This window comes from Sorex araneus, chromosome 3 (assembly GCF_027595985.1).
Source record: "Sorex araneus isolate mSorAra2 chromosome 3, mSorAra2.pri, whole genome shotgun sequence".
Taxonomy (NCBI): Eukaryota; Metazoa; Chordata; class Mammalia; order Eulipotyphla; family Soricidae; genus Sorex; species Sorex araneus.
The window spans coordinates 87,982,781-88,009,411 of NC_073304.1; the positions used below are offsets into that span (position 1 = coordinate 87,982,781).

Sequence of the window (26,631 nt, forward strand, 5' to 3'; positions counted from 1 at the left end):
TTCTGGGAGTTTGCTTTTAAATCTCTGGATGTTGGTCCTTGATGGGATTATGCACACCTGGGTTCCTCTGCCGGTACCTTCATGCGTGAGGCCTGTCCAAATGTGTGGAGAGGGGCCTCGAGCATGGCTGTAGCTAGATTCTGGTGGTCTTCGGCCGCTGGGAGCTCTGCTCGGGGTGGGGAGGGAAGCTGGAGCCCATCCCCTTCGAGTGGCGCCGGGGAAGACAGCCAGGAGTGTGGGCAAGAGACTCTCTGCCCCCAACATGATTAAAATGAAATATTTAATATGGAAACCTTACAAATACACTTGCTTGCAATTCTAATGAAGAAAAAAACTGTTCTAAGTTCAATATTCACTTGTCATCTCATGATCAGATTGATGGTTTCCACATCCAACCTTCAGCTTCCCAAATTCATTGGAGACAGTTTTCGTAATTAATGAATGCTCATAGTTCCTTTGGTACATATAATAAATGGGCCCAAAAGTCTTGTTACATAACATGGGAAGAATGAATATCTCTACTTTTTTTTTTTTTCTTTTTTGGGTCACACCCAGCGTTGCACAGGGATTACTTCTGGCTCTGCACTCAGGAATTACTCTTGGCAGTGCTCAGGGGACCATATGGGATGCTGGGAATCGAACCTGGGTCAGCTGCATGCAAGGCAAATGCCCTACCCGCTGTGCTATCGCTCCAGCCCCAATATCTTTACTTTTTAATTTATATTTTTATTAGTGAATCACCATGAGACAAAGTTACAGACTTAGAGGTTTTCAGGCTTACATTTCAGTCATATAATGATCAAGTGCCCATCCCTCCACCAGTGCCCATTCTCCACTACCAATGGTCCCAGTACCCCTCCCACCACCCCCGCCCTGTCCCCTTCAACCCACCCTGCCTTTGTGGCAGGGCATTGCCATTTGCTCGCACTCTCTTTTTGGGTGTTGTGGTTTGCTACAGAGGTATTAAGTAGGCATCTTGTTTGGTCTATAGTCTATGTTCAGCCTATATCTCCAATCCCTAGTGGGCCTGCCTAGCACCCTTTACTTGGTGATCCCTTCTCTATCAGAGCTGCTTCTTCACCTAGCATGTGAGGCCAGCTTCCAAGCTGTGGAGTACTCCTCTTGATACTTATCTCTACTATTTTTTGGTGTTAGTCTCCCATTCTGTTACTTTCTATTCCACAAATGAGTGCTATCTTTCTATGTCTGTCCCTCTCTTTCTGACTCATTTCACTTAACATGATACTTTCCATGTTGATCCACCTATATGCAAATTTCATTACTTCATCTTTTCTAACAGCTGCATAGTATTCCATTGTGTAGATGTACCAAAGTTTCTTTAGCCAGTCATCTGTTCTCGGGCACTCGGGTTTTTTCTAGATTCTCGCTGTTGTGAACAGTGCTGCAATGAACATGTAAGTGCAGTTGTCACTTTTACTATACTTTTTTTGCATCTTCAGGATATATTCCCAGGAGTGGTATTGCTGCGTCAAATGGGAGCTCAATTTCTAATTTTGTGAGAAGTGTCCATACTGTTTTCCAAAAGGGCTGAACCAGTCGGCATTGCCGCCAGGAGTGAAGGAGAGTCCCTTTCTCCCCACATCTGTGCCAACACTGATCACTTTTGTTCTTTTGGATGTGGGCCGAGTCTCTGGTGTGAGATGGTATCTCATTGTTGTTTTGATCTGCATGTCCCTGATGATTAGTGATGAGGAGCATTTTTTCATGCGTCTTTTAGCCATTTGGATTTCTTCCTTGAGAAAGTTTCTGTTCATTTCATCACCCCATTTTCTGATGGGGTTGGATGTTTTCTTTTTGTGGAGTTTAACCAGTGACTTGTAAATCCTTGAATATCTCTACTTTTAACCTCAGTGTGTAGTTATTTTACAAAATTACATCAGTCTTTTACATAAAAATACAGGATAAAGATTTTTAAAGATAAAGATAAATTCCTGAGTGTTATGAGAAAAATGAGCCAAATCACAGAAATTATATGAATTAGCAATCCAATGTTTGACTGACTCATCCAAAATTCAAAATTATGATACTCTAAGGAGAAAAACAATAGGCATTATAAATATCTTATCATTTCCCATGTAAGAAGTACGCACTTTACAAATTCCAAGCTTTATCTTATTCCTGTTGGCATCCATCTCTTCCCAGACATCCTTTTCCTGAGGACGAGGGTGGCCCAGAGATCCAGGCAGTTTATCAGGTGACACACCAACAGGGATGCCATTCTCCCCATCGCTAAGCTGCTCATCTGGAAATACCTCATCTGTATTTTCCCGAAGCAAGTCTCCTGGGATGGGAGTAGCATTTGCAATTCTAAAAAGAATTGGTGACAAAATAAGGTTAGATCACAATAAGAAATTACTGTAAGACTATACAAGCTTTAGCTTTTATGATTTAAAAGATGAAGTCTATGGGGCTAGAGCGATAGCACAGCGGGTAGGGCGTTTGCCTTGCATGCGGCCAACCCGGGTTCGATTCCCAGCATCCCATATGGTCCCCTGAGCACTGCCAGGAGTAATTCCTGAGTGCAGAGCCAGGAGTGACCCCTGTGCATTGCCGGGATGACCAAAAAACAAAACAAAACAATAAAAGATGAAGTCTAGATAACATTTATAGTGAAAGAAAATAAAACCAAAAACCTTGGTCATGACAAATCTACAAAGTAAGAAACCCTGAGTGGTAGGACTTTCAAATTACTTTAAAAATACAAATTCTGAGGTTAAAAAGATAGCTCAAAGGGCTAAAGTTCAAGTTCTGTATGTAGGAGGCCCAGGTTCAATTCCTAACAAATGTGTGTGTCATTCCCCCCACCCCAGCCTGCCCCAAAACACTACCTGGGGGTATCCTCTGAACACCAACCTGGGGTTACCTCTGAGCACCACTAGGTATGGTCCTCAAATGCCCAAAACAAATTGTAATATAGTACCCCATTCATTTGTCAATCACTTTAAAAATAAGAAATATCTTATCTCTTCAAAACCTAGAGAAAGACAGCACAGTGCTTTAGAATGCCTGGCTTGCAAGTATTAAGTTCAAATCCTCGGTGTCCACATGCACCAGTGCAATTCTGATAACTCTGCCATTTGAGGCTGTTAGCTCTGCTATCTATGATCCCTGACACAAGTGAGGCAGCTGTGTGTAAAGGAGTGTGATCCGTAGGGAGCATGGCAACTAAAAAGATACTTGTGCACAGTGCAGGAAGTGTGAGTCCTGGTGAGCATGTACAAGAGTATGGAAGAGCTCTCTAGGAAGCACTGCAATTGTAACTTGCATGCCTGCATTGGGTGTTGACTCTACATGTACATATGCAAGCTCACAACTAAATGAGCACAAGTTTTGGTGAGCACCAGGACCAAGGATGGGAGCACTGCAACCTGGTGTGAGCACCAAAGCCAGTTATGAAAGAAGAGAGCTAGCCTATGGTGTTATATAGATAGATAGGTAGTTAGGTGAATTTCATGCAAAGTTATTATGACCTTTTCTTGTACAGGGACAAATTCACAGTGTTCCAGTTTCCAATTCCTAAAAGGTAAAAGATGGTCTAGGTAGATAGTACTTGTAGAAAGTTGAGGCAAGCAGGGAGGTATAAGGTAATGGGAGAATTTCCAAGGTCTGGAACACATCTTTGCTCTTGTATCACACCCAGCAGTGCTCAAGGATCACTCCTAGGGCTTTGGGGACCACATGTGGCACAGGGGATCAAACCCAACTTGGCCCCAGTGCAAGACAAACACCTTCCTCACTATAGCTATATGTCTCTGGCCTGGAAGATTGATCTTTTTGAGTGTTCTTAGTTCCTTCCACTTTTCAATTTAACCTTTTACTAGAGAGGCTCTCAGTTTTAAATGGTAGTTTGTTTGTTTTTTTCAGGGATGTTGACAGTGGATGTTATTTCTGTATTTGTATTTCTCTACAATCTTTTTTTTTTTTTTGCTTTTTTGGGTCACACCCAGCAATGCACAGGGGTTACTCCTGGCTCATGCACTCAGAAATTTCTCCTGGCGGTGCTCAGGGGACCGTATGGGATGCTGGGAATCAAATTCAGGTCGGCCGCGTGCAAGGCAAATGCCCTACCCGCTGTGCTATTGCTCTAGCCCCAGCATTCTCTTTTCTCTTATAAGTAAATTTTACTTCTCTTTTAACCTTTCATTTAGCTCCAAATTCACCCTTTTGACTGTTCTGTGAAAATAGATCTTATTAAATGTTTTTCCTTGTTACCTAAATGGACCTTTGTTAGGAGAGGGTACTGAAGAGACACTGCAAAAGAAAGACCTTTGTCTTAGGTTCTAGCTGCATGGAAAACTTCTATAGAATGTGTCTCTCCCCAGCATAAGACTCCTACAACTTCACAGCATCTTCTGTGCCTACAACCACAGCCAGCAGCAGCCATCAGTTCCCTCTACAAGCTCATGGCCTGAAACTTAGTAGCAGTGTGCCTCTAACGAGAAGCCTCCAGCAGAGACCTTTTGTGAGCACTCCAGAGGACTGATTTCAAAAGTTTATAGAGGGAAGAATTTTTAAAAATCCAGCAATCTCCCTGCCATCCAGTAAGTGATGGACATACCCTCCCAATAAAGTCAAAACTCCAGCCCTTGGATGAGGGCTCAGAAGCTCTTCATTGGATCCCTAATCTCACCCTTAGAAGTAGGAAAGACATAGTATTTTTGCAATTACTGTATTTACAATTCTTCATTTTTCTTGCAACCCAATTCCAATTCTGTTAGAGATACTAATTCTCTATATCATCTTGCCTATTCAAATTGCTATGATTTTTTTGGGGGGAGGGGGCTGTTTGTTTTGTTTTGGGATTACACTCAGCAATGTTCAGGTATTAGTCCTGGCTCTGTGCTCGGGAATTATTCCTGGAAGAGCTTGGTGGGTGGACCATATGGGATGCTGGGGATCGAACCCAGGTTGGCCTTGTGCAAGGCAAATACTCTACCTGCTGTACTGTCTCTCCAGTCCCTGATATTTATTTTTATATAAATCTTTTACACTACTAAGTCTTCTCATGCTCACAATTTTTATTATGTTGCTTCATAAAGTCCTATAACTAAAGTAGTTAAGTGAGAGAGGAGCAGGAGCGATAATGCATGGGGTCTGGAGAAAGAGTTCAGTGAATATGGCCTTGCACATGGCCAACCAAGAGTCTCAGCACCCCCGAGCACTATCAGATGTGATCCCTACATAGCCAGGAGTAATCCCTGAGCATCACTAGATGTGGCCCAAAAACAAACAAACAAAACCAAAAAAATCAACAACAAAATAAGAAAGGGATAATGGATGAAGATTTGGTATTTTCTTTTTTTACTTAAGAGGTATTTTGAGGGGCTGAAGAGACAGTACAGTGGGCAGAGCACTTGCCTTGCATCTGACTGAATGGGGTTTGATATCTGGTATCCCATAAGTTCCCCCAAGTAATTCCTGAGTGCACAGCCAGGAGTAAGCCCTGAGCACCATAAGGTGTGCCCCCAAATTCCCCAGAAATGTTATTTTGAAGCCTGGCACCCTGTATCTTCAAATTATACTAAGGTCATGATATAGTTTTTCTTTCTTGCTATTCAGTATAATTTAAGAAACATTAGGAGATACAAACTTAAGCAATCTTCAGTCAGCTATTCAGAAATCCTACCTGGATTTATGGAATCTGAGACTTGTTTATATGTAACAGCACTATTAAAGGATGATAAAGAAAAAGCTCTACTCAAGAATCAAAAATTCAAGACTGGTTTCAACTGTTTCACTAATACTGATACATACATATCCGCATATACATTCACTTAAGCATGAGGATTATTTCTTTTGTATTTGTGGTGGGGCTGGGCTCTAGTAGTGGCCCTAAACTCCACTAAGCAGAAAATGTCTCCTGCATATGGACTTCTGGGCACCGCCCTTATACATTATGGTTCTGTCGGAACAGGGTGGATCTGAGGAATGGGTAATTTTTGTTTGTGTTTGTTTTTGTTTTTTGGGTCACACCGTGATGCAAAAGGGGTCACGCATGGCTCCTGCACTCAGGAATTACCCCTGGTGGTGCTCAGGGGACCATAAGGGATGCTGAGATTCAGGGGACCAAAAGGTAATTCTGAATTATCTATTCAGAGTTCCATATTTAGAAACTCACTAGATAACCAGTGAATAGAAGCTCATGCGAGTTTTTCTATTTCTATAAGCTCTAATAATCCTAAAATCAAGGCAAAGAATTAGTGATAAAATGTCCCAGTAAGTTTACATTTATAATGATTTTGCCTGAATTACTTTTTTGTTGCAAGTTGTTTTGGGGGCCATACCAATAGAACTGGGGCTACTCCCAGCTCCTTGCAGAAAGAGTGGTGTGGGGAGGGCCATGAAATACCAGGGACTGAACTTAAGCCTGCAACATACAAAGTATGGCTCTAGCCCTTTGAGCTATCTCCCTAATCATCTCTAATTACATTCTTAAAAACAAATAACTTAACTAACTAGGACAGGTGAAATGACTGGGGGAATAAAATCAAACTAAAATAAAGAAATAAAACAGAACAGGAACTGCTTTTAATGCATCTAAAATATTAGAAAAGAAAAGAAAATATTAAAACAAAAACCCAAGACAGTGGAAACATAGCATGCTAATATATTTCTAAAATCACTTTTTTGGGGGTGGGGGTTTGGCTCATGTAGGAATGCCAGGGATCAGGTCAGCTCTCTGCAAGTCAAGCACCCTACCTGCTGTACTATCTTTCCAGGCCCCTACATTCACTTTTCAGTCTTTTTAGGGTCCCACACATTTTTCAGAAATGAATATACTGTCTCTTTTTCTTCTGAAAAAAATGCAATGGAATTCTGACATTACCGAGTCACATAAGCTCTAAGCTCCCATTTCTGAGCATGATCTAAAAATACTTTCTAAGAATGGAAATTCTAAATAAAAGCATTTACAAAAGCAATGCTCATTCAAGGAAATTCATAGGCTTCCCCCTATGTCTCAGCATTTGATTATCTGAGGGAATCTAAATAAAATCAAGGACACTTCTGCTAAAACCGTAGATCCAGAATCTGTTTAAGACGTACCCAATTGCTGCAGGGGTCAAGCGGGTGTGTAACTGAGGGGTGGTAGAGGTGGTGGTGGTTGTCAGGGAGCCATCGGTCCCAGTTTTCTCCCAGTCAAAAGGGTCACTCTCAATTACTCCAAAGGTCTTGATACTGTTGTCAAACACCGATGTAAGAAGCTTAACCACAAAGGAAAAATAGCAGAATAAATCATCAGCATACAGTCACTCTATGAGAAAGTAGCCCAGACTCAGAAACTGGTTGTGAAACTGATGGTACTAGTAGAGGAATTTGAATAAATTTTATCTGGATGATGATAATGAATTAATACTGTTTTCAATTCAACTGAGATACTCAACTGAGAAAAATTAAAAACACTGAGATGTGGGAGATAGTCTACTCGTTCTCTTTTTAAATTTGTATTACATGCAATTTCATTTTGTCTTTAAATTCCAAAAGTCTGATGTTATCTCAAAGACTTTATAGTTTCTGATAGTGCTAATTACAATTTTATAATTATGACTATGTCATATCACTTCTCTTTATAATTCTAATTCTAATTTTATAATTATGACTATGTTATATCACTATGATATCACTTCTCTTACCATTACTAAACTGTTCTCAGTATTCATCTTGTGTATTTCTTGAGCCAGACTGATAATCAGCACTTTATGGGAGATTTTGCATAACTCTACTTTTGGCTTTAAAAAGGTTACTCGAGGGATCCCAGGGGATGCAGCTACAATGGTGGGACACAGGCCTCGCATTGTGGGGCTCTAGGCTCAGCTTGTGCATCTGCCCCACACTGCCAAGTGCTGTCTACTGCCAGCACCTCCAGTTATGACTTTCAATACCGCATCATGTGTGATTCCTCATCACTGGAACAAGGAATGTTTATTCTGGCTATAAAGTGAAGAAAAGATGCCACAAACAGGATGGAGATGAGGTTGCTAGGAATGGACAACCAATTAATGGCTATAAACGGTGATGAGCATGAAAACAGTGAAAAAGGTAAGAAATGGTACATAAGCTGGAGGCATGGCTACCAGAATCTGATTAAATGAGAAGCTATGAAAGAAAAAAATTATTTAGATTTCTGCCTAAGCTGCTTGCTTGGTAAAAAAGTAGCAACATTTGCTGAGATGGAAATCTAGTGAATTTGAGGACTGAGATATTTAAAGTTTTATGGAGTTTAGGGATAAATAAGGAATACAGATACACATTTGAAAGTCATAAAATCATATAGATTTTAATAGGCTATATTATTAGTAGTAATTTTGGTTTGGGGACCACACCCAGTGAAGCTCTGGCTCTGTACTCAGGGATCACTCTTGGTGGTACCCAGGGAGCCATATATGGTGCTGGGGATTCAAATGGGGATCAGCCATATGCAAGTTCTTCCTGTACTACCTCTTGGGCCCAACATTTCTAATGTAACAAAAATGATTTTCTAATTCAGGACCCAGAGGGCTCTAAATCCCAAATGTTAACATACTGGGATAATAAACAAACAAGGCAAACCAAAGACTGACTCTTTTCTAGTAACTGAATCCATTTATATCACACTTGGCTAAGATACTAAAACACAGAAAACCCCAATTCAGTTGCTCCTTTAAACAGATTTGAGATAAATATACATTGGCCAACTTACAAATCAAAAAACATATATAAAGCTTGCACAGTTTTTCTCATTATTTACACTCAGTAACTACTGGGGAAATAAACTCCCGACTCAGTCAAATACTGAGTCAGGAGACCCAGGGGCTCATTATGCTTAAATCCTCTTGAAAAAGATGGCAGGGGGACCTGGAGAGCTAGCTCAAGAAGTTTAGCACATACTTTGCATGCTAGAGGCCTGGGTTTGGTCCATGGCACTGCATAGTCTTTCCAGTATCTTTTGGAGTAGCCCCTAAGCACAGAGCCAGGAGAAGCCCGCAAGAAGCTCTGGGTATGCCACAAAAAAGCAGGTAAGCAGAGCAAAGTCTAAAAACACCTTCCAGATGATTCTGGTTATTCCCTATAGGAAGGCATGTTACATTATTTCTTTATTGAGAACTGGTGAAATCTAAATTCTTTACCTCTTTCACTTAATAACATATTCCCAGAGAATAGGAACTCATCTATATTTGGAATGCAGGTTTCACAAATTAGGGTAACACATATCCCCAGAGAATGTCACCATGCCAGGGAGACGTTAATGTCATCTGATAAGTGTGACATAAGTCTCTGGATAATTTTACTCAGAAGACATTAATTAATTTTTATATTACAATAAATACAAAATAAATAAAAAGCTCCTGGAAGAGAGCAATGCAGTCTCTTGCCCTAGCGCCTGGCTGTCTTCACAGGGGCCCCTCGGAGGGGGCGGGTTGTGTTTTTCTCCTTGCCCTGAGCAGAGCCTCGACAGTTGAAGACTTCCGGAACCCAGCCACAGCCATGCTCAAAGCCACTCTCCACATGTTTGGACAAGCCTCACACATGAAGGAACCGGCAGAGGAACCCAGGTGTGCGGGACCCGGGGCCGAGATCTCTAAGACTGCTCGGATTGGGACTTGGCCTTTTCCACCCAGATTCCCCATTTTCCAGTGGCTAGGCAGTCACACCCAGAAACTGCCCCCGGTGCCGTGTAATCCCATCAACGGCCAACATCCAGAGACTATAAAACCAAGCTCCGGATATCTAATAGCCTAGTTTTCCCTCTTGGAGAACATGACAAGCTACCAAGAGTTTATTGCCCACATGGGAGAGCCTGGCAAGCTACCCTTGGCGTATTCATATCCCACATACAGTAACAGATATACACATAACTCTCGGAGAGCCCGGCAAGCTACCGAGAGTATCCCGCCCGCACAGCAGAGCCTGGCAAGCTACCCGTGGCGTATTCCATATGCCAAAAATAGTAATGATATATCTCATTTCCCTGACCCTGAGGGAGCCTCCAATCATTGGGAAAGATGAGTAAGGAGAGGCTGCTAAAATGTCAGGGCTGAGAGGAATAGAGATGTTACTGGTGCCCGCTTGAGTAAATCGATGAACAACGGGATGACAGTAATACAGTGATTATAATATGGGGGCTAAAGAGACAGTACAATGGGTAGGGTGCTTTCTTCGCATGTGGTCAACCCATATTTGATTACTGGCACCCATATGTTCTCTTAAGCACTAACAGAAAAGCCCTGAGAGCAAAACCAGAAACAAGCACTAGGCACCCCAGATGTAGGCCAACCCCTACCCCTAAAATATAATAAAGAAGTTAGAAAGCAAAAATCCACAAGAACTATGAAGCTAAACTAAGAGAATTCAGAGAAATTTTGGATTTATGGCTGGCACTTCCTAAGACTGGTCCTAGACCCCTTGAAAAATCTGGTCACGCTTTGTTATAACACAAATAGCAAAACAGCACGAGAAACACTGGAAGTATAATGACAGTCAGGAAGGCAAATCTTCCTGAAGTAGGGAAGGGGAGATGTTCTGGGGAAAGAACTTTATAGAGAGAGGAAAGAAAAGAGAGAGCCTGAGAAGGTGAAAATACAAGATCACTTTTTATTTGTGGCAATTTCCTTTTTAGATGCATTCATAAGTTCATCTGTGGGCTGGAGAGACAAGAGAGCACAGACAGTAAGGCATTTGCCTTGCACACACCCAACCTGGGTTAGATCCCAGCATGCTATATGGTCCCCTGAGCACTGCCATGAGTGATTCCTGAGTGCAGAGCCAGGAGTAACCCCTTAGCATGGCCAGGTGTGGACCCCCCACCACCACCCATTTAAAAAAAAGAAGCAGATCATTTGTCTTAATCCTAACTCTAATCTGGACATTCAATAAAATAAAATAATTTTTCTAACTCAAATTATTTAAGACACAAAAAAGTACATAAAGCCATATGCTATGCCTAAACATGAAAAGTTTGAGTGACTTGAATTTTCAATTTTTCTGTAATTTCTAAATTTAACAGCAACTGCATCTGTTTTAATAATGAGAAAAACGTATCCCTCCCAAATGCATTATCCCAAATAGTCTTATTCTATTTTTTCTTTCTTATTTTCTAACTTCTAAAATAAATGGATCAGGATCAGAAATGTAACTCACTGGTAGAAATATCAGGCACTGGTTTTGTTTTGTTTTGTTTGTTTGTTTGGGGGGAGGAAGAGGAGAGGCGATTCCCAGTAGTGTTCAGGGCTTAGTCCTGATTCTGTGCCCAGGAATCATTCTTACAGTGCTCAAGGGACCATATGGGGTGCTAAGGATTGAACCTGGGTCAGCTTTGAGCAAGGCAAATGCCTACCCACTATACTACTGCTCCACCCCGATGCCCTGGGTTTGGTTCCTAGAATCTTTCCCTAAACAGATTACATTTAATCATGTGCAGACTATAAAAATGTCAGTGTTCGTTTCCAATATTTGGAATATCATTTTTCTTACAGCTTTCAATCATGTGACATAGACATAATGCCTTAGGGTTCTCTTATCCTTAACACAAATGCAACAAATAGCCGGGTCATATTTACCTCCATATGAAATCCTGGTTCACCTTTTCAAAGAGAATACAAAGTCTAGTCTTCAAAACCAAGAAGCATTTGTAATATGATAGAGGAGTCACTGAGAATCCTGACTCCACAATTTTCAGATAATAGTAAATGAATGGATCAATAAGGCACTTAACCAGCAGAGCATAATGTAATATTGCTAAGACTAATTCAAAGATAGATTATTTACTGTAAAAGAATTGCCTCACCTCATGGATAAGTAGACACAATCACTGTGACTGTCATCCCGTTGCTCATCGATTTGCTCAAGCGGGCACCAGTAACGTCTCCAAGTGAGACTTGTTGTTACTGTTTTTGGCATACAGAATATGTCACAGGTAGCTTGCCAGGCTCTGCCGTGCAGGCAGGATACTCTCGGTAGCTTGCTGGGCTCTCCAAGAGAGACAGAAAAATCGAACCCAGGTCGGCCGCGTGCAAGGTAAACACCCTACCCGCTGTGCTATCACTCTAGCCCTGAACTTCTCTCCTTTTCTAGAGGTCTTTAGCAGCTCTGACAAAGGAGAAAAAATTGCATCACTCCCATTGAAAAAAGAACTAGGAAAAGACAGAAACCATGTAAAGAGAATGAATTGAAGAAGTTGAACAATTTTAGCTGCTTTCACCAATATAAGCAACTCAGGAGTGCCAGAGAGATAGTACAGTGGGTAGGGCACTTGCCTTGCATGTGGCTGAGCTGGGTTCAAACCCCAGCATTCCATATGGCCCCCTGAGATTGCCAGGAGTGATTACTGAGTGCAGAGTCAGGAGTAACTTCTGGGTGTAAACACAAAACAAAACAACAAAACAAGATTTCTGGTAGTGAGCAAGACAAGTATTCTCTCAGTCTCTTCCTGCTGTCAGCGTGACTAGCAGAGTATTGGATCATGTGCTCTATGGCTGGCTATGTATAACTTTCAAGATAATCTGTGGCAAAAAAAATATTTTTAAAGCTGTAAAATATATATACCACTATACAACCAATGTGGCAAACTTACCCGTGGCATATTCCATATGCCAAAAACAGTAACAAAAAGTTGCACAATGGAGACATTACTGGTGTCCGCTTGAGCAAATCAATGAGCAACAAGATTACAGTGATACAGTGATTAAAAAAATATAGACATTCAAGGTGAAAGCATACCATCTTACACTTTGACCATAAAATACATTCACGGTGGTCTTAGCTGAGAATAAACAAAGTTCTGTATATACTGCATTTGATCTTTGCTGTAGCTTAGGGAAGCAATCACACTAAAGGCTAGCATGGCTGTTGTTGGGGAAAGCATGTTGTTTATAACTATACTGGCAGCCTAATGAAAAATTTTAAATTTTGAAAGAAAAAAATTAAACTCAAACTGGTATAAATTTCAAACTATAAAATAAACCATATAAACAGCATTACTTAACAAGAGTATTAGATTCAAAGTAGTGCAATTTTTCTCAAAGTGGACATTAGAACTGGGTTCTGAGAGAAAAGTAGTAGATGAAAACTGCAAACTTAATGTCATATATAATAGTATTTACCAAAACAAAACAGTCACTTATACCAACTTCTTTTCCCCAATTTTACATCTCTCATCCATCTGCCCCCTGTAACCACTCACAGCTTATGAAATGAAAGATCAGAGTGCAAATCTGACATATTTAAGCAACATGTAAAACCAAAAAAATGTCTTTCTTCTACAAATAGAAAAATCACAACATTTACTGTTGTGGTGGCGGTGCTGAGGATCAAATGCAGTGTCACACACATGTATGACATGTGCTCCTCCCACTGAGCTTTCTCCTAGGCCCTCAAACTACATTATTTGTCATCAGGTAACAGAAATTAAGAGCATGACCAAATGAAAAATTTTATATTAATAATTTGCATATCAATTGTAGGCTTAAGTTTCAAACTTTAGCTGGTAAATAAGTCTTTTGACTACAAACATAGCTAAGAGAGGGGCTGGAGTAATAGCACAGCGGGTAGGGCATTTGCCATGCAAGCTGCTGACCCGGGTTCGATTCCCAGCATCCCATATGGTCCCCTGGGCACCACCAGGAGTGGTTCCTGAGTGTAGAGCCAGGAGTAACCCCTGTGCATCGCCAGGTGTGACCCAAAAAGAAAAAAAAAAAAGCTAAGAGAATAATATGGAAAAAGAAAAAATATTTTTGGTATGCTAACCTTTATATTTCTAAGTGAACTATCAATAAAATAATTATTAGCACCCAAGAAAGTAAAGTATTTTTCTATTTATTAGATAGCAATATAGTTTATAATAATCAGCCACTGAGGTAAAACAAACTTCTACTACCTTACTTTAAGGTCGCCAAAGACACTGGGCATGCCCCCTCTTTTTTCCACCTGTTTACATCTTATATAAGAGCTGCAACCTCACAGAGAAATAATTATCATAATAATTATCATACACAAGTAAGTTAATTATGTGTACAGCAAAGTGAGCAACGCTGACAATAGTTTAGGAAGCATAGCTTTTCTTAAAAGGAAGTAATCATGTGCTGTTCTTTGCAGAAAAATATATGAATATACTTTTAATCATTGTGTGGTTTTATTTATTCTTTCAGTGGGCAGTAGTTATTTGACAAAAAGGTCTTACCAAGTTCTCCATAACAGCAACAGAAACTGAAGTTAGGGATGCAATTCATGGTGAACTCAATTATTAAAAGGTCTCTTGAACCGACACTCTAGGAAATGATTCACTAAACACAGACATAATGGAGCCAAATTACCTTCACTGACATCCCATAACAACATATGATATATGGCCTTTGACAGATACATTATCTAATTGGACATTTCCTTCTAGTCAACAAATTAGCTGTAGGACTTAGATAACTGTAAATGGTCCATATGCCAAATGAATCTCCGAAGGATGGCAGTATCTATTACATGATGAATAAACCTAGTACTCTTATGAAATACGTTCACCCAGAGGGAGAAAATACATGCATACTGACAAATGTCATCATTGTTTAATTTCACCACATTTCTCAGGATGCACCAACATAGTATTATTCTAGGAACTTCCCATTTAAACACCCTCAAAGTTACAATGAATGAAGACAATCTAGTCTATGTAAGAGAATTAACCCACAGAACTCACAAAGATGATTACCTGATAGTCTGGTTTTGTAAAATAATCCAAAGAGGAGATGTGGTCCAGAAAGGTGCTGAATTCCGGAGGGAGATGTTTCAACATTAGCCTATGGTCATACCTCTCCTTAATAGAGCCTACTTGCTCCTGGGAAGTAAAAGGTAAGGAACCAAAGTCAATTTTCTCTTGGTAGCTAAACAATAAGAGACTCTTAGAAACAAAGAACATGAGAACTGGTCTTCAGTAGGAAGTGCCCCATTTGTGGGGTGGGGAACACAGGACAGGAAAGGGAACAAAAGAATAATGGTAGAAGAAAGGTATCAACTAGAAGGAAGAAAGGGGGCCAAAAGGTCGAAAAGTGCTGAATTATGCATGCAATAGCACTATAAACCAGTGTTGAAAGTTATATATAGAAAGTGTCTCTAGTCTCTCATAGAGGCAGGCAGGTGGGTGAGAGAGAAGGGGGGGTGGAGTAGGGTGTGTACATATGTGCAACATTGTATTCCTGAAACCGAATCATGAATAACTTTGTAATACACAGTGACTTAATAAAATCTTACTAACAATCTCAACACTGACTAGGTAATAAGAATAAAGCAATAACTGAGATGTTGCAATAGTTTATTGCATACTTCTTTAGGAGATGGGGGGGTCTCCTACCCCCCCCATTGCTATTGTACCTTCTTTAAAAAAAAAACGAATCACAGTGAGATACACTGTTATAAAGTTGTTCATGATTTGGTTTCATTCATGCAATATTCCAACACCCATCCTTTCACCGATATACATTTCCCACCACCCACGTTTCCCTCTTTCACCCCGCCCCACCCTGTCCCCAGCCTGCCGCTAAGGCAGGGTCCTGCCATGTGAACTGATGATTCCTAAACAAGAGAGTTGGGTCTTAGATCTGGTCTACTTCTCTTTACCAACATATGTTTATTGTTTCCAAATGATAAATTCAAAGTTTAACTGATTTATAAAATAGAAACTAAAAAATTGAAGAGGGAGGAATAGAAATTAAATCAGAAGCAATGACTGATTTATTTATTTTTTTTTGCTTTTTGGGTCACACACGGCAATGCACAGGGGTTACTCCTGGCTCTGCACTCAGGAATCACCCCTGGCGGTGCGCAGGGGACCATATGGGATGCTGGGAACCGAACCCGGGTCGACTGCGTGCGAGGCAAATGCTCTACCCGCTGTACTATCACTCCAGCCCGCAATGACTGAACTTAAATCAGTATCCAAGATATATTAAAAAAGTCCTAACAGATCTCTTTCATATGTGGGATATGGAAGGGGAATAACAAATGCCCGAATGCAACAGAAACTAGAGGCTGGAGTGATAATACTCCAGGTAGGGCATTTGCCTTGCATGCAGCCAATCTCCCCAGCATTTCTATATGGTCCCTTGAGCACTGCTGCAAGTAACCCAGATGTGACTCCCAAATAAACAAAAACAAAAAAACACAAATGCCCAAAGGCAACAGAAACTGAGAACTGGCTTTCCGTAGCAAACTTACCACAGTGGATAACAGGGGGGTAGATAATGGTGGAGCATGTGGTGCTGGAAGTTTTATGTATGAAATAATACCAATAACAATTTTGTAAACCTAATAATTTAAAATAAGTTATTTTTTAAAAGCCATCCATTAGGTCTATGATACCAACTCATATAAACAAATTAAAATACAGCGACATACTGACGGTGATTATAAATTTTAATTCTCACATGTAAGTATATTCTCAATAAAAATGCCTGGCCATTTTTTCTTCCCTCCACATTTTTATTTCCAAAATTATCTGTTCTCAGGACTGGAAAAAATACTATAGGAGGAAAAGCACCTTCCTTGCATGCCACTTAACCCAGTTTCCCAGCACTGCAGAGAGCCCTGAGCATTGCTGGGTATGCCCCCGCCCCCAATCCCAAAACAAAACAGAACAATTACCTTGTCCTTAATTTTTCGCCATGGCAGCTGACCAACCACAAACTCCACCAACATGTAAAATAAGGACCAAAGATCATCGTGTCTTCCCATTTCCTGCATAAGCAAAAAGAGAATCCAAACACATTACTACTTTGTCTGAGTGTATTACACTAAGGTTTAACCACTGTACTTAACTTAGAAACCCTAAAATTTTAACTGCATTTCTATTTAAAAAATACGGTAAATATACATGTTTGATACAGAACATGAACATACATACCAATTCTGAACTGTGCACTTAAAAATGGTTAAAATGGCAAATTAAAATTTAAATGTTTTTAAATACAATTTTCAAAAAATAAAGTAAATTTTTTTTTTTTTTTGCTTTTTGGGTCACACCCAGCGATGCTCAGGGGTTACTCCTGGCTTTGCACTCAGGAATTACTCCTGGCAGTGCTTGGGGGGCCATATGGGATGCCGGGGATAGAACCCAGGTCAGCCACGTGCAAGACAAATGCCCTACCCGATGTGCTATCACTCCGGCCCCAAAGTAAAGGAAATTTTAAGAGCAAAATTCTGGCAGGGGCCTGAGAGGCAGTATAAGGTTAATACACTTGTCTTACATGCAGCTAACACCAATTCCTGGCACCACATGGTCTCTTGAGAATTGTTGTGTGTGGTCCAGCCACTCCCCCACCCCTAAAAAGAATTCTGGAAACAAGAGAAATTGATGTTGATGCTTTGGTTGTTTGAGTGCCGGGGGATGGGAGGGTGGGGGGGTGGGGGAACTGTTGTCATGGGTTTTATTAACAAGGGTCGTATGCATCAGGAAAGGTACAGGTATAAAAACACTGAGTAGACATAAACAGAAGTGACATATTCCCCCCACCTCCAACCTGTAATAACAACCTCAAACACCTACCATTAACACAATATTTGGTCTATACATAATACGGTAATAACATTTTTCAAGAGTTAACCACTACTGAAGTGATATTGAGTAGTTAAAAAACTTTGTCTTGAAAATCTGTCACCACTAGTGGACCCCTTACTTTGATGTAGGGTTTAAATTTACACAGCATGTATGAAGGCAAGCCCAGAAATGAATTTGGGCTGGGGGAGAGGCTCTGGGCCACAATGGCTGTGCTCAGGGATTACTTCTGGCTCTTCACTCAGGAACCATTCCTGGAAAGCTTGGGGATTTTGTAGCCAATACTTTGGCTGCATTGGTTTATTGTTTGTACCTGATATTTAGTACAATGTCAGTTATGAATTTGTTATACACAGTCTTTATTAAAGTATATTCCTCCTATCATTCTGCAGCTATTTTATCATAAAGATGTCTAATCTTGTCAAAAACTTTCTCTACATCTGTTGATGTGATCACATGATTTTTATCTTTCCTTTTTATCGATGTGGTGTAGCACATTAACTGATTTCTAAATGCTGAACTATCCTTACATCCTTGGAGTAAATCCCAGTGGGTCACGAAGTGCATTCATGTAATGTACTTCTTAACTCAGTGACAAGATTCAGTTGAGAATGTTTCTATTTATGCTCATGAGGGATACTGGTCTTCAACCTATTTTTTTTGGGGGGGGGGGCTATAGTTTGTTTTTGATCTTGGTAATGTTAGCCTCTTAGAAGCTGGAAGATATCCTACTTCTTCAACCATTTGTAAGAACTTAAAAAGAACAAATAGATATTTTTGTTGTTGTTTTGGGCCACACCTGACAATGTTCAGGGTTACTCCCGGCTCTGCACTCAGAAACTGCTCCAGGGTGTGCTTGGGGGCCCATAAGAGGCGCTGGGGATGCAACACCAAACGGCTGAGTGCAAGGCAAATGCCCTACCAGCTGTGCTATTACTCCAGGCCCCATTTTTGAAGGTTTCATAAAACTTTCTATCAATCTGGACCTGGGCTTCTGTTTTTTTGAGAGATTCTTGGTTATTGTTTCATTTTCTTTTCTTGTAAATGGTTTGCTCAGATTTTCCATTTTTTTCTGATTTTGTCTTGGAAGGTTGGTTGTATGATTCTGAAAAAAGTGTTTGCTATTTTCCAACTTAGTGGCATAAAGTTGTTCACCATATTTGCTTAGGATTCTCTGTCTTTCTGTAGTAGTTGTTGTAACTTCTCTTTCATTTTCTTATTTATTAAGGTTTTCTCTCTTTTGTGTGCATGTGTACTGATTTGAATGTTTGCCAATTTCAATTATTCTTTCAAGGAACTAGCTCTTGGTTTCAATGATTTCTGGTTTTATTGTTTCTATCAATTCTGCTGTTTTTTAAAAAATTTTTTTTTCCTTCTACAGACTGTGGATGCTGTTTTCTATTTTTCTATTACTCAAGATGTAAGCTTAGGTTGTTTTGAGTTTTTTCTTACTGACAGAAGGCTCTATTGCTCTGAACTTCTGTCAGTCCTGTTTCTACTGTGCCCCACATGTTCCAATAGCTTCTACCTTCATGCTTATTTGTTTCCAGAAATTCTTTTATTCCTTATTTAATTTCCTTTTTGATCCAAGAGTTCCTCAAAGCATATTATTTCGTCTCCAGATGTTTCAGTTTTCCCCAGCTTTCTTTTTATGGTTGATTTCTAATTTTATTCCTCTTTTTTTTTTTTTTGGCAGGTAACACACACCCTTCACAATGATGCAGCCAGAAACTGCTCACAGACTGCAGAACTCCCAGGATCATGTTTGGAGCATATGGGATATCAGGGTTTTGAACTTGTGAACCACATTTGCAGGACAGGTGCTCTAAACTGGTGTTTCTTGCCTTTTTCCAGTTGTGGCCCCCTCCTTATCTTCTTCCCTTCTTGTGCCTCACTCTCCGCCCAAAATGTTGGCCCTTAAGTCTTGTACTGTGGTCCCCAATGTATGCAATTCCTCGATTAAAATATCATTGGGGCCCACAAGGACCATTTGGCCCCAGTTGAGAAACATGTTCTAAACGGCATTATTCCCCCAGGCAAGTTTCATCCTGTGGTCTAAAAACAAAAGCATTATGTTTTTAATCTTTTTTTAAGTATATTTTTTCTTTCTTTTCTTTCCAAAATATGTTTTCAATCTTTGAAATGACTTAATTGACTTTAGTTCTGTGTTCCAGCATGTGATTATCCTTAAGATTCCTTAAGATTCCTTATGATTCATCTGCACTAGAAGAAAAGGTGTATTTGGATTTTTTGTTATGGAAGGTACTGTAAAATGTTTATTATACCCCATTCTTCCAACTCGTTGCTGTTCCTTATTGATTTTTTGCCTAACTGGCCCTCCCAATGGTGAGGGTGAGATATTAAAGTATCTACTACTATGGTACTGCTGTCAAGGTCTCTCATTAAGGCCTAATAGAAGTTATTTTTTTATATTCTGTTGCCCTTTCATCTAGTGCACATATATGAATGAATATTAAGTCTTCTTGATATATTAATCCCTTAGCCATTAAACTTCCTATCTCTTTCTTCCTCTCTTCTTTCTTTTACTGTGTTACAAGGGAACAAACTCAGGGCATCACACACGCAAGGCTAGTGCTCTATACTCAGTTTCCTTTACCTTTCTGAGTCTGAAATCCATTTTGATTTAGTTTTTCTTTCTTTGGTCACAGCTGGGGTGTTCCCAGCGGTGGTTGTGGGACCAAGCAGGACTGCACCTGCATACAAAGCATGTGCTCAAGCCTACTGAACTATCTCTCTGGCCCTCAAACCTATTTTGCCTTATATGATAATGTTCATACCTGCCTTTTTAGCTACCACTTAATGTATAATGGCTTTCCATTTTTACTTATAGTTTCTACCATTGAAATTCCAGCAGATCTCCAAAAAGAGTACAAGATCTATCTGGTCATTCTGCACTTCATGCTTTTTGATGGGTGGGTTTAGGTCTTTGGTGTTAAGTAAAATTATTAAAATAAAGGGGCTTATTGCTTTTTTTCTACATGGATTTTCATTGTCTGTGCAGTATACCTTTGCTTCTTTGGCTGCCTTTAAGTCGTTTCCCCTCTATCTTGGTATTTTCGTGCTATGTAATGGTCAGGGTTCCATTTGCCTTTTCTTGTTTGTGTCTTTTAAATATATTTGCCCTGAAATAACCATAAAATTTACCTCCTGATGTATAAAAATAAAATTTACTGCTACTTTCCTATATTTTCCTCTGCCCCTCTCGGAGAACCCGGCAAGCTACCAAGAGTATTTCGCCCGCATGGCAGAGCCTGGCAAGCTCCCTGTGGCGTATTCAATATGCCAAAAACAGTAACAAGTCTCACAATGTAGACGTTACTGGTGCCCGCTGGAGCAAATCGATGAGCAATGGGATGACAGTGATCATGATAGTGATACTTTCCTATATGGATTCTAAATGTCTTAGCAGCTTGTCTTAATTTCCTCTTCTCCAGCTTTCTCCCTGTACACTTTTGTATCTGCCTTCTATGGAGTGGTCAGGTACCATTTAGCCATTTTTGCTTCTTTCAAGTAATTTTTCTTTTAAGTTACCATGTTTATATCTTAAGTTCTAAGCTTGCATCTCTTTTTAAATTTATTCTCTTGGGGGTCCAGGCTCCAAGATAATCAGGGAACCTAGCAGCCACTCTGGGCAATTCTCAACCAACCAGGATGTTCGTTCCCAGCAATGCCTGAGGTGTCTTGGTGTGGGTCTATTCTGTTTGGTTTCTATCTCTTCTATCTTCATGGATCTAGGTATCTGCCTCCTTTCAGTTCAGAAGTTACTGGCTACTATTCTTCAATTATGAATTTTCCCCATTGGGCTAGAAAAATAGTACAGGGGATAGGGCACTTTCCTTGTACCCAGACCAAGCCAGGTTCAATCCCCAGCGTCCCATATGGTCTCCTGAGAACTCCCAGGTGTAATTCCTGAGTGTGAAGCCACTGGGTGTGGCCCCAAAACCAAAAAATGCCATCTTTTTTCTCTTTCTTCTTCATCTGGAAATCCGCATGTGCAAATGGACTTTCTAATGATGCTATCCTATGTATCTCTTATGCTATCTTCATTAATTTTTTAAAAAATGTATGTTTTTTGATGGTATCCTCTACATATGCCTCAAGCTTACTGATTCTGTCTCTGGATTCTGACATTCTACTGTTCTGTTGAAAACCTTTTAGTCTACTGCCTTAAAAAAAATTTTTGAGTTCAGTTACTATATTCTCCCAGTGATCTGTTTGGATTTTTATCATAGTTTCTCTGTCTTTGGTGAAATTCATGCCAGTCTGCAACTTGAAGGTTTTTGGGAGACCTTAGGTTACGTTTATCCTGGCTGTGGCCTCAGCTACAGGGTGCCTGACAATAACACAGGCCAGGATAAATGCAATGAAATCCTGATGAAGGTGCAGAAGGATCACGCACAAACTGGAGCAGGAGAAACCCAACAAGGAAAATCTACCACAGAACAAGAAGCTAAAATTGTAAAGAGATTTCTAAACCCCTTCAAATCACCAGGCATGAAGAAGAAATGGAGGAATTTACCTGCACTGATGGATGAAGATAAAGCCTGGGAATCCCAAGCACATCAGAGCTTTTAAATTCTTTGATGAAGACTTCAAGGCAACAATCACAAATAACGTTGACTGAAGTGAGGAAGTCAACAGATCTCTAATTTCCCCCCCAATTTTATATGTCGTTGGAATTTCATACATGTATTATGTTATCCAACAAATACCTTATCATGAATTAGTGTTGCTGATGCCTTCTCTGTTCCCAAGAGCTTTCAAATGCCTGTGTGCCCTAACATAAAGCTGTAAATCTGATTCATGCTACAAGCACATTTATTCAGATATGACTCAAATTCAAATACTTACCCTGTTCCGATGGGCATTGACTGATGCATAACGAACTGTTCCACGAAAGCCTGCCACAGCTCGAGGCTACAACCAAACCAAGCAAATAATAATGAGCTTTAAATAGCAAAATACCTGGCATACTTGAGTCCATGAAGCAGAGAGAAAAAAAAAGTGCATTACTGTGACTGATCCCCACCACCCAATTGACTAACCTAACTTTTTATTGTGAAATTACACAAAATTAAAAAGTATCTCCAAATAATATATAATTTAGGGAGGCAGAAGGGGTAGACTTGAAGGACTGAACTCTGGGCCTCACACATGCAAGACAGGAGCTCTACTAATGAGTTCCAAATCCTCTAAATCATATATTTTTAAAAAATGTATTTTATTTATTAGTGTATCCCATTTTGTTCTACTTTTAAAAACAAAGTGACATCTATGACAAATATAAAACTCTTTACATAAGGAAACATTAAATGCTTTCATATACCCAGAATCATACCAAACACTACAGTATATCTGTTAATAATCAGGCACTGTTTACAAGTACGTGTAATGCCATGAAGAACTTCCTTTAAATTAAATTATCATTCAGATAACATGGTATACAATAATGTTAACATTTACACTTTTTTTTTTTTTTGGTTTTTGGGTCACACCCGGCAATGTACAGGGGTTTCCTGGCTCTTCACTCAGGAATTACTCCTGGCGGTGCTCAGGGGACCATATGGGGTGCTGGGATTAGAACCCGAGTCGGCCGCGTGCAAGGCAAACGCCCTACCCGCTGTGCGATCGCTCCAGCCCCAACATTTACACTTTTGATGTAAAAACTTACTACCACCAAAAGGCAAAAGCCTTCCCATCTCTTTCCTTATGTCACTTTTTAAAATGTTATACTATTATTTTTTTAGTTTTGGGGCCATACTCATCAGTGCCCAGGAATCACGCTAGTAGGGTTCAGGGTACGATATACAGTGCCAGGGATTGAACCTGGGTAATAAGCATGCGAGGCAAGTACCTTGCCCACTCTGGCCACTTACCATGGCATCCCTCCCCATTCCCCTGATTTGCTAACTTCAGTCCTGTTGTCAGAGTAAAGGAGTTTTGCTTTCATTGGATAATACCCATTCTCACTTTTTAAAATATACTTTATGAGATGAGTAAGATCACTGGGCATTTGTTCTTCTTTCTCTGACTGAACATAATATCCCATGATATTTTGATATTATGATGTTTTCTCAACATAATATCCCATGAGAAATTTCTAAATAATCTAAAATGTCAACTTCTTCATGTTATGGCTCTTTTACTCAACTCAATTTGAAAACGGTGCCAGTTTTTATCTTTCCCTAAATATGAAATCATATATTCATATATTCAAGTTACAAGGAACTTATTATTGGCAGGTACTAGGCATAAATCCAAATATGAATAATACATGATTCTATTTTTTAAAGGGTTTGACTTAGAATGCCCAAACTTTTCGTATGATCTATAAAATCTTCCAAGATCTTGCACTAACCTCATCCCTAAATGTGGTTTCTCCTAAGAACCAATTCTGTTTCTAGCTGAAAAATTTGTTCTTGATATTAACTCCAAGCAGAACACTGTTACCTCACATCTTAAAAATGGATAATTCTTCTGCTCAAATTCTTCTTCTGCAAGATGGGAGTTGGAGGCCAGAGCAATAGTGCAGTGGACCCCTGTCTTGCTCGAGGCTGACCTGTGTTTGATTCTCCGCAACACATATGGTCCCTGAGCTCCTTCAAGATTGGCCGTAAGTGCAGAGTCAGGAGCAAGCCCAGAGCACTGCTGGTTGTACCCTGACCACTCGCCCCCTCATCTCTCTCCCTGCAAAAACGATGGAATAAAATAAACAAAGATACAGATTAAAAAAAAAAAAAGGCCGTGGGCTACGCCAGCCCCAAGCTCACGCTGCACGTGGGGGATGGCTTTGAGTTCATGAAGCAGAACCAGGACGCCTTCGACGTCATCATCACCGACTCCTCGGACCCCATGGGGCCCGCGGAGAGCCTCTTCAAGGAGTCCTACTACCAGCTCATGAACACGGCGCTCAAGGCCGACGGCATCCTCTGCTGCCAGGGCGAGTGCCAGTGGCTGCACCTGGATCTCATCAAGGAGATGCGCCACTTCTGCAAGTCCCTGTTCCCGGTGGTGGGCTACGCCTACTGCTCCATCCCCACCTACCCCAGCGGCCAGATCGGCTTCATGCTGTGCAGCAAAAACCCGAACACCAACTTCCGGGAGCCGGCCTTCCCCTGATAACCAAAAATACTGGATATGCTATTGTGTGCTATCTATAGTATCTCTTCCTTGATGAACTTCCTAAAATTTTGTTCACTTTTATTAATTTTCTTATTATTGAGTTTAAGCTATTTGGATTCTGGATGTAATTCCTTTGTTAGATATTTTTAAAATTTACTTACTTTTAGCTTTCCCAGTAGGACTCAGGATCTGGGCCACTCCCAGGCCACTGCCAGGCCACTGCCCCTCTGTGAAGGACTAACGGGTCAGTGCTTGGGCCCAGTGATTAGAGGCCATATCCAGTAGTTCTGGGGTAGGGAACCACCACTACTATAGCCAAGGTGCTCAAGGAACCCTATAGGTGGCAATCAAATTCAGGGTTTCTGCATGCATTGCATGAACTCTGGTTCTTCGAGCTATCTCCATAATCAATTCCTCAGATGTGTGTTTTGCAAATATTTTTTCCTAGTCTGCAACTACTTTCCATTTGCTTGAGTACTTTTAAATTTGAAGAATTTTAAATTATTTTATTTTTGTACCACATGAATAAGCTTTCAAAAATTATATTTTTAAATATCTTTAAAGAAAAAGAAAGTTAAAAATAAGAGTGGGTGGGGCCAGGGAGATAGGAGTGTAACATATGCCCAGCACACGAGTCCTGAGTCCTGAGCTCTGTATATAGCACTCATGGGCCTCCCAGCACTTCCAGTTATGGCTATAATGTCCTCAAGGTCTGCAGGACCCAGCACCAAAATCACCAGGCTTGCACCATTGGGATGAGTGTCATGAGGAGTGGTCCTGGGCTTCCAAGTATGCTGGATGCCCTCCACCCCACCACACACACAAAATTTAAAAAAAAAAATGGTTAACAACCTAATAGTTGCTTTAATAAAACAAATGCCCAGATCTGAATTTTTTTTTTTAAACTGGGCTACAGAAACTTATAGATCATAACAGAAAGAAGAAAACGTATGTTAAGTAAAATGAATATAGTGAAGAATGCAGAACAGGGAAGAAAGTACTCTAAATATTAGGGAAAAGAGTCTGGTATGTTGAAGCAAAAGATCAGGGAAAATAATTGGGAAATAGGCTGGAAAAGATGAAGGATGTCCTTAAATGTCATATGAAGTACCTAGGGTTTTCCTTGGTTCATGCAGTGCAGGTTCATCAAATAGAGTTCATAAAATAGAGTTCATCAAAATATTTAAGTATGAAAGTGCCACTGTCGAGGAAAAAGTACTTGAGATGGATAGATAAAGACAGAACTGGAAGGAGAATGTAAATAGAACTATGAGGAAATATTTTCATAATCCAAACAAGAACCAGAGACTAGTACAGGACAGAAATGTCAATTAGAAGAAGGGGATGAATATTTGAGACAGACTGAGTTGCTAGAAAAAGGAATCCAGAAGGAGCAGTAAATGACTCTAAACATAAGTCCTCAAACTGCCAAACAAAGAGAGAGCAGGAAGGGTGGGGGAGGAGAAGGAGAGATAGACACTGAGAACTATAATAAAACACGCAATGGAAATATAAGAAAATAGCTAAAATTCTGAACGACAACAGAAAGAGTATTTCCAAGCACATCACTGTAACTCTAGGCCCTAGAAGTTTCAGCTGAATGATAAGGAAGCAGCAAGAGAAAAAATGTAGCCTTTTGTGATTAGCCACAAAACCGACAATTTGAGATGCCAATTAAAGGGCTGAGAAAAAAGGCACAGTGCTACAGTGCTAATATATCTTAAAGGCTCTCAAAACCAACCACACAAATCGATCAACAGTCTAACAGATATTACCATTCCCTTTGTTATGTTTTTTTCACTGCAGATATTATACACTATAAATTTGATAAATACATTTTTAGGTTTTAAGAAAGCTTCTTTGTGGTAGCGAAATAATTCTGTATTCTGATTGAGATACTGGCTATATGAATCTGTCACTGTCACTGTCATCCTGTTGCTCATCAAACTGCTCGAGCG

At 40.1% G+C, this 26,631-nt stretch overlaps 1 protein-coding gene across 3 annotated transcripts in view; it reads right to left on the minus strand.

Moving 5' to 3' along the window:
- TTBK2 (tau tubulin kinase 2) overlaps window positions 1-26,631 on the minus strand; it is a 122,060-nt gene that overhangs the window by 22,453 nt on the left and 72,976 nt on the right. For all 3 annotated transcript variants that reach the window (XM_004609602.2, XM_055131611.1, XM_055131610.1), the window contains 5 exons: window positions 22,403-22,468; window positions 16,621-16,713; window positions 14,693-14,818; window positions 7,066-7,223; window positions 2,112-2,328 (listed from right to left, as the gene is read on the minus strand). In XM_004609602.2, coding sequence (XP_004609659.2) covers window positions 2,112-2,328; window positions 7,066-7,223; window positions 14,693-14,818; window positions 16,621-16,713; window positions 22,403-22,468 — 660 coding nt within the window. The remainder of the gene's footprint in view (window positions 1-2,111; window positions 2,329-7,065; window positions 7,224-14,692; window positions 14,819-16,620; window positions 16,714-22,402; window positions 22,469-26,631) is intronic.